At 43.5% G+C, this 13,906-nt stretch overlaps 1 protein-coding gene across 7 annotated transcripts in view; it reads left to right on the forward strand.

The window, feature by feature from the left end:
- The window catches only part of SEPHS1 (selenophosphate synthetase 1), a 29,726-nt gene extending 25,369 nt beyond the window's left edge, over positions 1–4,357 (forward strand). For 4 of the 7 annotated variants that reach the window (XM_040645405.1, XM_040645404.1, XM_040645406.1 and 1 more), the window contains 3 exons: positions 457–669; positions 2,429–2,598; positions 3,973–4,357. In XM_040645405.1, coding sequence (XP_040501339.1) covers positions 457–669; positions 2,429–2,598; positions 3,973–4,026 — 437 coding nt within the window. In that variant the 3' untranslated portion in view covers positions 4,027–4,357. Of the gene's footprint in view, positions 1–456; positions 778–2,428 lie in introns of all 7 variants that reach the window. The other 3 variants (XM_008692006.2, XM_040645407.1, XM_008692004.2) reach the window with 3 other exon arrangements.
- Positions 4,358–13,906: the final 9,549 nt, after the last annotated feature.

Raw genomic sequence — 13,906 nt, forward strand, 5'->3', positions numbered from 1 at the left:
AGAATAAGAAATAATGCTTTCAGGGGCATGTGTGTGGCTCAGTGCATTAAGCGTCTGCCTTTGGCTCAGGTCATGATCTCAGGGTCCTGGGATCGAGCCCCTTATCAGGCTCCCTGCTCAGTGGGGAGCCTACTTCTCCCTCTCCCTCTCCCCATGCTCGTGTTCTCTCTTTCAGTCTCTCTCACTCTCACTCTATCTCAAATAAATAAAACCTTTAAAAAAATCGGCTTTCAAAAATTCATTCTGGTTTTTGTTGTTTTGTATGTGTGGGTTTTTGTTGTTGTTGTTGTTGTTGTTTAAAATTACATTTTCATTAGTCCAATGTGCCACCTCCCTGACAAATTAGGAATTTTGAGATCCAAGAGTATTTAAAATTTTGAGTTGAGGAAAGGTGGCTTTTTTCTCCATCTTCATTTATGTCACCAGATAATAAATGGCTCCTTTGTGTTCTCTTAGCTGCGGGGCTCATGCACACATTCAATGCCCACGCCGCCACGGACATCACGGGCTTTGGAATTTTGGGTCACGCACAGAACCTGGCTAAGCAGCAGAGGAACGAGGTGTCCTTCGTGATCCACAACCTTCCTGTCCTGGCCAAGATGGCTGCTGTGAGCAAGGCCTGTGGAAACATGTTTGGCCTCATGCATGGGACCTGCCCGGAGACATCAGGTACAAGGATCCTGGGCCCAGATCTGAGGATTAAACTAGCGAGGCTAACGGAAAGTCCCCTGACAAGGAAGAAGCCAAGTACATGAGCACAACCCCACTGTGTGTGAGGTCAGTGCTGGCATATAACCTTGGCCTTCTTAGTATGAATGTCCTCAGCTCCCCCGGGTGCGACAGGTCATCCATCTCCTGCCCGTCTGTGTGTGATCCATTGGCGTGAAATGCAGTGTTTCTGTTTGGTGATAGGACAGGAGGGAGAATATGGGAAAATGAGTCCTTCCTCGACTTTCATGGGAAACTTACCATTTGAATGAACTGTGATCCCTGTAGGTTACATTGAACATGCTATATGTTTTCCTTGAAGAAAATGTCCAAAATTGGTATTTTAAGAATGAGATGTCTCCACAGTGCCCCTTACCTGCACTCTTGTGTTTCACCCTGGGTATAGTCCCGTTCTTTCCAGTTTTTCTTATTTCTCTTTTCTTTCTAACTTCGTAATTTCCCTACCCGTACAAAAGAGTGAAATCATCTGGGGATTTAAAAATACCAGTGCAGGGCACCTGGGTGCCTCAGTTGGTTAAGCAACTGCCTTCGGCTCAGGTCATGATCCTGGATTCCCAGGATTGAGTCCTGCATGGGGCTCCATGCTCAGCAGGGAGTCTGCTTCTCCCTCTGACCCTCCCCCCTCTCATGTTCTCGTTCTCCCATTCTCTCTCTCTCAAAGAAAGAAAGAAAATCTTTAAAAATAAAAATAAGTAAAAATACTGATGCCTCCACCTGACCCCCCAGGAAACCTGACTGCAGCAGTCTGGGGTGGGCCTGGGTGCAGGAATTGTAGCAGTGCCTCAGTGGGCTTCTGAGGGTGCAGCCGGAGGTGAGGACCGCAAAGCCCTGCCCACTTGCCAGCTCTACAGAAGGGCCTGTGGTTCTTCCCTAGGCTTCCCAAGACCTCTGTAGAGGACCCTTCAATTTCCTATCCTTAAAAAAACAACAAACCGAAATCCATTTTCTAGTAAGAAAGTTACAAGCGGGTGACTGAACTCTTGGTGCCGCTTTGGCCTAGAACAGTGTCTGCCACCTGGTGGACCTGGAATAAGTGTTCCATCAAGTTCCATCTGTTTCCTTTACTCAAAAATGAGAAGTTTTTACTCTTTGTTAGAAGTATAGATAGATATTTTTTCCTGATTGTATCATTTCCACTTACAAATACATAAAATTTTCTGTCCCAGCTCCCAACATCATGATGAAGCCTTTCATAACATATTTATGCTTTTTCTGTTTCGAAGATGACAGGATCTCGGTACTTTGAGGCATACACCTCTTCATGATCTTAACTTTTAAGTTAAAGGGAAAAAATACAGAAAGTCTTTTTTTATAAAAGGAGGAATCCACGTAGAAAATCAAGTCAAAAAGGAAAAGTTCTCTTTTGGTTTTAAATACTTCTCTCCGTGTGGGAAGAAGAAAGTAGCTATGGCATATGTGATTGAGCCCTCAGACCTCTCCCTGCATGGTGTTCGGTGATTCACACAGGTCATTTTCACAGTTGAAGGTTCGTCGTGCACCGAGAACCCACGCGTTGCTCTGCCTTGTCGTCTGCGGGAAGTCAGTTGCCTGGAAAGGGCGGCTCACTTAGCGACAGAAACGGGTTGGTGGCCAGACAGCCGTCTGGGCAGACGTGCCCTGGAAAGCCAGTGGCCAAGAAACTACCAGCAGGGCATCCCAGTGGACGATGATCCTTTCTCTCTCTTTTTCCCTTTGCCAGGAGGCCTCCTAATCTGTTTACCACGAGAGCAAGCCGCCCGGTTCTGTGCAGAGATCAAGTCTCCCAAATACGGGGAAGGCCACCAGGCATGGATTATTGGGATCGTGGAGAAGGGCAACCGCACAGCCAGAATCATAGACAAGCCCCGGATCATCGAAGTCGCACCGCAGGTGGCCACTCAGAACGTGAACCCCACCCCGGGGGCCACCTCTTAATCTCAACCCAAGTAGCAATTTGGTTTTGTTTTTAAATAGATCTATTTCCTTTTTCATCATTTCAATTAAAGACTCTAAACGACCACAAAAATCTCATTGTGTCTACACATCTGGTGACCTTAGGTCGATTTGTGAGTGGATGCAATTAATAAAATAAAATCCATTGCCTTTTTTTCCTGTTACATTAACTGAAGATGCACCTAATCTGGAGGCAGCTTCTGAGTTGAGAATTATATTGTTATCCAATACTGTTGATTCATTTTGAATCTTTAGACACTTATCTCTTGCCGCATAGGCTCTTTTTAAAGGTGCTTTCCCGTAGCACAGACATACCCGTTGTGGTGTCAGATAGCAGTTGGTGTCTTTTCATTTTGTGCGTATTTATCATTATCAGTCTGGTCTTTTGTAAGTGTCTTGGATGGTATTCTGGAAAGATGGAATTGGTAAGTGACACAGTGGTATCCCAGGAGCGAGAGGGTTGCATGGTTCCTTCCAGTCCTTGCTTTGTAAAGCCCAGTCTTCTCATTCAAGAGTATCTCTTTTGACCCAGGACATTTCCCCAGTAGTTCATTGAGTTCACCAAGGCAAGTGCTTAACTCTGTATGGAAAGCACTTTGAAGACAAAAAAAGAAATTAACTTTCTTTTTTTGTAGCCTTCCTAATATTTACAGTAATATTATTAACTGTTTTCTTTATGGACAGCAAGCAAGGATCCTTTTTGCAATGTAATTAGATTTTCTCTAGTGCAACAAGGAATTGGCCTTCCGGAAGGGGGTTCATGTATAATACTCATTTACAACTCAATCTACAATGAACTACACAAATAATTTTGAAATATAATCAATAATAAAGACTGTTCTGTGGATGGTAGTGGTTACTACATTTTATATTTCGTATAGTGATTTCAGGCCTGTTGTTTTCCTAAACTCAGCAGTTCTTTAGCCGAATTCTTAGCATTATTTTGTCCTTGGCGCCAGGATTTTTTGTGCACGCTTTTTGTGATCTGTGTTAAAAATCTGCATTGCCAACGTCGCAGCTCGAACTGAAACTCGTTGTTCAAATAAATATTTAATTTTTTTTATTGCTCTTGTATAATCAGATGCCCCCTTTAGTATCATCTTAGAAGCGTTGGGAGGGTTTTGGCTAAAAGTACAATTTATTGGGAAAAATTAGATTTTAGTTTTATAAAACTTTTAAGTCTTTCATGGGACCTATATTTTCTTGAATTAAATTTTGTAGTCATAGAACCAATAGGTGATCTAAAAAGGTGTTTATCTGTGTTACTTAAAAACAGAGGCTTCCTTCTATTTTAACCCACTAAACCATAAGGAGGGATCGCGGTCATTAAGCACCAGCTCGCTGACTCCTCGAGTGTCCGCCTGAGAGAAGCAGCAGCCGGCCCTGCGAGTCTCTGATGCCTCCTGCTTACGGGCCCCAAAGCCGTGCCGACAGATCCTCTTCTTGCCAAAGGAAGCCATCCCTCCGGAGAGGACGCCCCCAAAGAGGCTTTCCTTTGGATGCGCCCTCCATCAGGAACTAGAGGGCAGCCTTTTTGCAAGTGTAGCTGGAACTCAAGCCATAAGTACGGCGTGCGGAACCCAAAAGGCTGCTTCGGAACTGACATTCGTTGGACATTTTCTAGGGATGTATACAGATGTTGGTCCTCAAAAGCTACAGACCAGTGGTCTACAAAATAAAATGTGTTGGAAACCTCTGAGTAAGGTGAACGTACTGTTGGGCTTCCCCCCCCCCCCCACTAGTGATGACTAACTCTGAATTCTTTTAACATTGATCGTGTCTTGAATGCTGGTGATTTCCTCGGTGGCAGGCCTGCTGAGAAGAACAGAGCTAAGTGTATTATGCACCCGAGGAAACCATCTTGGTGAAGATTCGTATTTATAAAATGGTGGGTACACAGAGGTCTGGGTAATTCATGTGATCCCGAGGGGGAAGAACGGATCTTTAAAGCGGGGTTCCCCAGAGAACATTCCAGATCACCTGCATTAGGATCACCTTGTTGGGGGGGCGGTGCTTGTCACAGGCACATTCTCGGGTCCTGCATAGAGTCCAAGTTCTGGTGGTCTAGGGAATCTGTCTTTAACGCGCACCCCACGTGGCCGGGTGCACTGAAGTTAGGACCACAGATGTAAGGACGGCGCCAAGAGTCAGGAGAGGTGAAGGACGGAAGGACAATGGAGTTGCTCTCACAGTGCACTTCTGGAATTGTTCTTTCAAAAATTGACCATTCTGTTGATTGACATATGGGCCCAGCAACACACGCACACACAAAACCCACGCATTTTGAAAGTTCCTTGAAGAATCAAGTGACCGCATATTTGACTTCTTAGCAAAATCTGTGTAGGATGTCTTAAAATTTGGTGAGTACTTAATAATTACTTGGCTTCCTGGTAGCACTTTCAAATTTCACATTGATCTTGGTAGAGTGATTTATTTTCTTTAAATCCTATGATGTAGTTGCATCCAAAAATATAGCTTGTTAAAATGCACCAGATTTTTACATACAGCCTGAAAAGGCTGGGCCCCGGTGAGGTCCGTGATCCTTCGGGCCACAGCAGTGATGAGCCAGGGACTTTCAAAGCTTAGCTTGTTATTTGCACAGGCTGGGTGGAAATATTGACTGTCCAGTAATTCTTTCCAGGAAGAGAAACTGAAATATTGTGTAAACAGTATGTACTTTTTGCCCAAATATTTTTTAAATAACTTAGTACACTGTGGGCTCCCACGTTCTGCATGCCTTATGATGAATGAACATGAGTGTTCAAGTTGTTCTGATTTTAGATGTTTGAGCCAGCAGTTTCAGTCTGAATTTAGCATTGCCTTTAAAAGAGTTAAATCTGAATTCTAAGTTTCACAGTCTTATTGTATAGACAGAGACCAGAATAGCTATACGATATTACTACTACTATACTTTTATTTTCAGAAGTAATAAAGCTGCATAGATAAAGATGTTTCAAGATACTTAACAGTCTTGTGTGCATGTGTGTGTACCTAGAGATCTAGATTTCTCTCTACCTACCTCCTTGAGCTTCTCCTTTCCCATGGTCAGAGTGCCCTTTTTCTCTAGATGAGGTATTGGTGGCATAGATAATAAAATTTACTTTCAACAGTAATTTGTACCTTTTCTCATTAAAAGTCTGCATATGAGCAATGCAATTTTTGAACCTACCAGGGTGCACAAGGAAAACCAACAGAGTCAAAAAACAATTCTTAAAAGTGGAGCATGGGCAGCATTTTGCCTCTGGTTGAGTCTCCGTGTCTTGAACCTAAACATGGCCCAACCAAGTGAACCATGGTCTCACTTGGCCTTCATCAAGTGAGACCATCAGTGAGACAAGGTGCTCGTGATGTCTAGACTTGCTCCAGAGTTGTGGAATCCAAGCCTGCCAGTGGCTTTGGGTAGGTCAGCGGACATCGGGTGAGTAGCTCTCGGATGTGTCCTCTGTTGGGTTTCCTGTGTTTCCTATTTTTAAGTTCTTTGATATTTGATCTCCGACTCTGGATACACAGTGGGTGTTTCCAGTGGTTTCTGATTGTCCTTCCCAGTCCTATTACCTGTGGAGGGCGTTTCAAGCTTGGGAGGACGGCATATAATGAAGCCTGACAAAACTTTGTGGAAGGGAAGAAAATTCACCATGCTAGTGATCTATTTGCGGAATAGCCAACGTATTTTGTACTCTGTATTTCAAGAACATAAGCACAAGCAGCACCTAGAAGTTTACGAAGACCTATGAAATGGTAAGTTAATTATCAAGTCTTGTATTTTGCCTAGTTGTTAGAGGAGAATTGTAAACAAGTGGTTTCTAGAATATGGCCCTGCTTTGGTCCATTTTGAATAATGAAGAAAATTTTAGTAGTCGAACCTACTGTGCTCATGCTGTGCTCCCTGCATGTATAGCTACCATGTGTCACCACTATTACAATAATGACTATCTGCCCTCTGCTGTGCCGGTCCTCCCTGTATCTTACCTTTTCCATCCCTGGTTGCTTGTACCTCCCACTCCCCTTCACCCACTTTGCCCATCCCCCAACCAGTCTCCCCTCTAGCAACTGTCATTTCTCTCTATTTATGAGTCTGTTTCTGCTTTTTGTTTGTTTTTTAGATTCCACATATAAAAAAATAGATTACACGTACAAGTGAAATCATACGGTATGGCTTTCTCTGACTTAGCAGAATACCCTCTAGGTCCATCCATGAAGTCCTGTTTTTAGGTTTTAAGTAAAAAGCTATATTCTATTTCTAGCTCATTAAGAAGTAACACAAAGGAAGCAGATGCATCTATAAAGGATTTCTCAAGTATTAGAATAAGACCATTAACCTGGACATTTTTAAAAGTTAGAAATAAAGGGGCGCCTGGGTGGCTCCATCGGTTGGGCATCGGACTCTTGGTTTCCGTTCAGGTTGTGATCTCAGGGTCATGGGATCAAGTCCCACATTTGGCTCAGCACTTGGCGGGGTGTCTGTTTGGATTCTCTCCCTCTGCCCCTCCCCTCACTCTCCTGCATAGGTGCACGAGAGCTCTCTATCTCCTTCTCGCTCGCTCTCAAACAGATGAATACATTTTAAAATATTGAAAGCTGTAAAACTAAATAGCCATCATCCACCTTACTGAGTCAGATTGGTCTAGTAAATCCACTTACAGTAAGTTTGTGGGGTGCTTAAAATCCAGGCGACATTTCTGTTCCCCAACTTATTATTTTGAACAAGTTTAAACAAAAATTACCGAAAGAGTACAATGGATACCTCTAGAAATGTTGAGTCGCTGATATTTTACCACATCCACTTTCTCTCTGTGTAGAACGTATGCACACAGACATGCATACATACATGCATACACATAAACATTCCTGTGGTGTTTTGTTGGTGAGAGCCGCTCTCATAAATAAATTTCAGACATTGTGACGCTGTCAAGTGGCAGGTGGGGAACGTCCCCAGACGATCAGATGATTTCAGGTGATCAGAGTGCCTTGACTCTAACCATGGCATTTCCATGGCACATTGTATAGTACAAGAGAACTTCCAGAGTGTAAAATAATTGAGGTGAGCAAAACTAAGAGAAATAGCAAATGAGAGGTGGAGTGTCTAAAAAATCGGCATAGGGACACCTGTGTGGCTCAGGCGGTTGGGCGTCTAAGAGTTTGGCTCAGCTTCTGATCTCAGGGTCATGACATGGAGCCCTGAGTCTGGTCTGCGCTCAGCGGGGAGTCTGCTGCTCCCTCTGTCTGCCACTACCCCTGCTTGTGCTCTCTCTCTCCCTCCCTCTCTCTCTCCCTCTCTCTCTCTCCCTCTCTCTCTCTGACAAATGAATAATAAAAACTTAAAAGAAATAGGAATACAAGTAGCTATTTATACAGCCCTCCAGAGCTGTCTGCCAGTGTTCATTTCTGTTCGAGGACACAAGTGGTGGCTCAAACACTACTTTTTATTTTTATTATTTATATTTTTTCATAGATTTTATTTACTTATTTGTCAGAGACAGAATGAGAGAGCACAAGCAGGGGGAGCGGTAGGCCAAAGGCCAAGCAGGCTCCCGGATGAGCAAGGAGCCTGATGTGGGACTCAATCCCAGGACCCTGGGATCATGCCCCGAGCCGAAGGCAGACGCTTAACTGACTGAACCATCCAGGCGCCCCAAACAGTACACTTTTTAAATCTAGTCACAAGAATTGCTTACATGGCCCTGTGGAGTGGGGCCAGCAGAGAGGAAGATCTCACAAGCTCCTGCTGCCAAACCCTGTACCCTGGGGCTGCTGGCAGACTGGCATAATTTGCTTCCCTGTACCTCGTACCAGGAAAGCTAGCAGTTTGGAGGCAGTAGTTTAGAGAAACATCCAATCCCCAAATATTTGAATCATCAAACAGCAGCAGGGCAATTCTGGACATGACACATCCTCTCAGGTATCTTTCCCGGATTTTATTTATTTGAGAGAGAGAGTAAGCACAAGCAGGGGGTAGGAGCAGAGGGAGAGGGAGAAGCAGGCTTCCCGCTGAGCAGGGAGCCCAATGTGGGGCTGGATCTCAGAACCCCAGGATCTCGACCTGAGTTGAACGCAGACGCTTAACTGACTGAGCCACCCAGGTGCCCCTAAACATATATATTCATTACAATAAATATAATAAATATATATATGAAAATGACAAATGCCAAGATGGAATATACACAAAGGGGCCATGGAAGTCTGAAATTTGCCCATTTGCCCATTCTTGGGCAATTTGGCATCACGACCGAAACCCCACTTTCCCCCAGCAGTGTCTCCTTGCAGCCCCTCTCCCTCTCCTCTGGCCGCACACACTCCCTGTAGAGAAATTCCTCCTGCGGCTTGCCCCCCCTTGCTAGGTTCTTGCTGCCTTTCTCCCCAACGAGGTTGTGAAAGCTTTGCTCACAAGAAGGGTTGCTGTCCCCTATTTTCCACTGTACTGTGCACACAGCCCTGCACAAGTGAGGTGCTCAAGAAGTGTGCGAAGGTTTGTTGGTTGAGTTTTCCTCATTTCATGCTAGATAATTTACCCCAGTCCTCTTGACATTTCTCAACCCAAACAATTTCATAAGCGATAATTTTATCTTTTCATCTTCTGCTGGATTGATACATATGTCTCTTTGAGTTTCAAGTTCGTGCTGAAAGATTACAAATCTCTGCACCGCACACACTGTCAGTTCCTCAGACTAGTGTTAATTATGGCTGATATCAGAAACAGGCTTGGAGAAAATACGCTTGTGTCTCTCTGTGTGAAATGATTTATAGAAAGCTTGTCTTAGAACTACAGCACATAGCTTAATTATACTTGTGCTCTTAGAAATAGAGTTCCTTTATCCTGTTTTTCTTAAATTATTTTGATGTGAGAAGACCATGGCAGATTCTGAAATTACACCTCAGGTCTAAAGGAATGGAAATGAGTGGAGTGTGTGCGTGCGTATGTGTGTGTGATTTTTTGGTTTCTTTCCTCCCTAGCCCATCTTCGTCACAAAATACCAGAGATCAGTGGTGCTCAACAGGATGGGAGTGGGGGTAGTGAGAGGTCAGGCACGTGGAGAGATTTTTCTTGGGTTTTAGGACTCACCCAAATAATCTAGGATGAACTCAGCTTCAGATCCTTAATCATATCTGCAAACACCCTTTTTCCAAATAAGGTCACTTTCACCCTTTCCAGGAGTTAGGACATAACGTACTTTTTTTGGGGGGGGGGATGGCATGATTTTTGAGGGGAGAAGGTTAGGAATTCTGTTTTGAGATGTCTATTAGAAATCCTGGCGATGATGGGGAAGCAGGCAGTTGGATACACAGAGTCTGGAATTCACAGGAGAGTCCAGGCCAGAGATACAAATTTGGGGGTTGTCAGTTTACAGAAGGAAATTAAAGTCACGAGATGGGGATTACTGGGGAAACCCTTGTGTATAGAAAAGAGATGTCAAAGGAGCCTGGGGGATGAGGGAGACCCACCCACAAAGGAGGCTGAGAAGGAGCAGGGAGGGAAGTTGCGTCCGTGTTTCCCTGGGTCCCATGATGCTTGGGGTCTAATAAGCTTCACAATGAGAATTGACCTTTGGGTGTGCCACATGGTGATTACTGGTCAACTTTGGCCAACAGTTTCGGTGGAATGGGGAGGGTAAAAGATCGATCGGCTTCCAAAGGAAAATGAGAGGAGAAAAACTGGAGACAGGGAATTTATACAATTTTTTCAAGTTTTGCTGCAGAAAGAATGGAGAGATGTGTGAGTGGGAGCTGGAGGAAGTAGAATCAGTAGGGAGCTCTCATAAGATGGGGAGCTAGCAGCAGGCTTCTATGCTGATGGTGGGGGAGATCCAACATGGTGGAGAAGAAAAGGAGAATCGCTTGAACAAGGTTCTGGATTAGTCAAGACAGGAGATAGGGATTACTGCACAAGGGGAGGGCTGGCTTTTGCTGGGAGCGCTGAACTGCTCCACAGTAGCCGAGAAAGCCCGGGATGGGCAGAGCTGCAGGTAGATGGTCAACATGTGGGCTTCTGTTTGGTGCATGAGTGAGTCTGACCAACTTTAAAACTTGCTACTGAATTACCTGGCTACGATCATCTCTTCTTCTCAGGAAGAAATGGCATTTTGAATTGGGGACTGATTGCAATTTCTCCTTCATATAGTGAAGTAGTTTTGGAGTGCCTGGCTGACTCAGTTGGTGGAGCCTGCAAAGTTTGGTCTCAGGGCTGTGAGTTCGAGCCCCAAGCTGCGTGTAGAGATTACTTAAAAATAAAATCTTAAACAAAATTGTCTTAAGTGTGCACAACTCTTGAACAATGTAATTCAAGGTTCTTAGGTCATACTATTTTTCTCTTAGCTGCTTAAATATGACTGTTGTTAAAAAATCATTTTCTTTAACTTCTTACACATCTGGGGAGAACTATTCATCAGATGGTTTTGAAAATCATTGTGTTTCAGCATTTGTCTTTAAGGTTACTTTTGAAGTAATCTTCAAAATTTCAACTTTAATAAGAAATGAATAAATTCCAAATGCTGAAGGAGAAAGAAATGATCGTTCTTGTGATTATGTTTATGTTCCATTAGTGTTCTATTTCAATCGTTCCCAAATATTTTTATTTTCATAACACAGTTATTAAAGATGCCTACTTAGGGAATTTCCAAATAATCCAAATCACTGTTTTTAAAAACTAGTAACATTCATCAAATTACCTACAGAGAAATTATTGTTTTAATTCCCTCATGGGATCTTCAATGAGACATTTTAAACCCAGCATCCTCTAATTTTATTTTATTTTATTATTTTAAAAGATTTTATTTATTTGACAGAGAGAGAGAGCCAGCAAGAGAAGGAACACAAGCAGGAGGCGTGAGAGAGGAAGAAGCAGGCTCCCAGCGGATCAGGGAGCCCGATGCGGGGCTCGATCCCAGGACCCTGGGCGATCACGCCCTGAGCTGAAGGCAGACACTTAACGACTGAGCCACCCAGACGCCCCAGCATCCCCTAATTTTAAAAAGGCAGATAATAACTGGAAACTTTCAAAGATGTCCATCGTCTCTTTCAACAACCATCCACTTAAACCAGCTCACGGTAGGGCGGGTGAGGATTTTCACACATTTGTAAAACAAGGTATTTGGGGGAACATTAAAACTACAGGTGTAGGTAGTCTCATCACACTGTCTTTCCCATTGGTCAGGAAAGTCAATAACTTTCAGGACCTGTGTGGGTAAAGGTCTTGACCTTTAAATAATCTGGGTTGGCCTGAACTTAGTTTCCATCTGCCTCTTCCTATCAGTGGCCACTTTCCACCAGGCGAGGGCAGTAAGGATTCACTTACTCACCCATGCCCAGTCCAGGAGCCCTTTCTCTCAGAAGCAGAAAGATGAAGATTCTCTTTCCTGTACCTGCCAAAGGCCAGATACTTCATTTTTAACTATGATAAACATAAGTGCCTCTCCTAAAAACCCCTGGCAATCCAGTCAACGAGTTCAGGATCAGGTTCCAGCCATGTGATGTTCAGTTTGTGGGCAATAAGGTTAAGAGCTAATGAGGAAAGGCCCAGGACATTTCTGTCTACCTAAAAAAATCTGAGAGTCTGGGCAAGAAGGAATCATGGAAAAAGGGTAGAGAACCCAAAGACGAAGGCTAAAGGGCAAGGCTTGCTCTGGACACTGACAATTCTCCACCCTGCCTCAGAGGAAATAGCAGCTAATTAACTAAATTCTGAGTCCTGGCCTTGCTTTTCTCCTCGAGTATGGCAGTTTAACCACATTACATAAAGACATCCCTTAAGAAATGATAACATGTTTAGGGGTGCCCAGCTGGCTCAGTGGGTGAAACTTCTGACTCTTGATTTCAGCTCAGGCTGTGATCTTAAGGTTGCGAGATCAAGCCCTGCCTTGAGCTCAACACTCAGCACAGAGTCTGCTTATCCCTCTCCTTCTGCCCCTCCCCCTGCTCTCTCTCTCAAATAAATAAAATCTTTTAAAAAAAGAAGAAACGATAACATGTTTATGAGATGAGACATTCTGGAAGTAACCCTTTAGGACAAAAAAAAAAAAAAGAAAAATGAGGGAGAGAAAAGAAATAGCGAGATGCTATGCCAATTACCTGCAGAGATTGGATGGAAAAGACATTCTAGAAAGAATTTCTAGTTCTTACAGCCATTATGGAAAACACTATGGAAGGTCCTCCAAAAATTAAAAATAGAACTACCATATGATCCTGCAATCCCACTTCTGGGTATACAGCCAAAGGAATTGAAATTAGATCTCAAAGAGGTATCTGGACTCCCAAGTTCACTGCAACACTTTTCACAAGACCCAACATCTGGCAACGACCTAAGTGTCCGTCACCAAGTGAAAGGATGAAGAAAGTAGGGTAGACACACACAATGGAATATGATTCAATCCTAAAAAGGAAGGAGATCCTGCCATGTGTGACAACAGGGATGCAGCTTGAGGCCAAAATGGTAAGTGAAATAAGCCAGTGACAGGACCAATACTACCTGCTACCACTTACAGGAGGAATTTAAGAGTCAAACTCATAGAAGCAGAGAGAATGGTGGTTACCAGGGGTTAAGGGAGGGGAGAATGGAGAGGGGACGGTTTAAGGCTACAAAGTTTCAGTTATGCTAGGTAAATAGTTCCAGGGCTCCACCACGCAGGATAGTGTCCATAGCTGACAATGCTGCATTATCTACTGAAAATTTGCCAAGAGAGTAGATCTTATGTTGTGTTCTTAGCACGTACACACAAAATAATGAGGAAAAAGAGTGTGGGAGGGAACTTTGAGAGGTGATAGATGGTTATGACCTTGATGGTGGTGGAGGTATCCTGTATACTTGTCCCCAAAGTAATTGAAATGTAGGAAGAAAGAAAGAAAGAAAGAAAGAAAGAAAGAAAGAAAGAAAGAAAGAAAGAAAGAAAGAAAAAGAAACAGAAAAAGAAAAAAGCGGGGGGAGGGAGGAAGGGAGGAAGGGAGGAAAGGGCAAGCACCTGGCTGGCTTGGCGGGGGGGAATGTGTTACTCTTGATGTGCTGGTCCTGAATTTGACCCTCACATTGGGTGCAGAGATTGTGTAAATAAACTTTAAAAGAATAAATAAAGAAAAGGAATTTCTACTTCTTTAGGAAATTTAAAATAATACTAGACTGTGTGGATCGACCTGTTTCAGGGAGTCATTTATTTCATGTATCTTTTTAAAATTATTATTAAGGAAGGGCCAGTATGTTTCTAATATTTCAGACTGGATTCCCAATAGATTAAACGCCTCTTTTGAACTGCAGGTTACT

This window comes from Ursus maritimus, unplaced genomic scaffold, assembly GCF_017311325.1.
Source record: "Ursus maritimus isolate PB19 unplaced genomic scaffold, ASM1731132v1 scaffold_31, whole genome shotgun sequence".
NCBI lineage: Eukaryota > Metazoa > Chordata > Mammalia > Carnivora > Ursidae > Ursus > Ursus maritimus.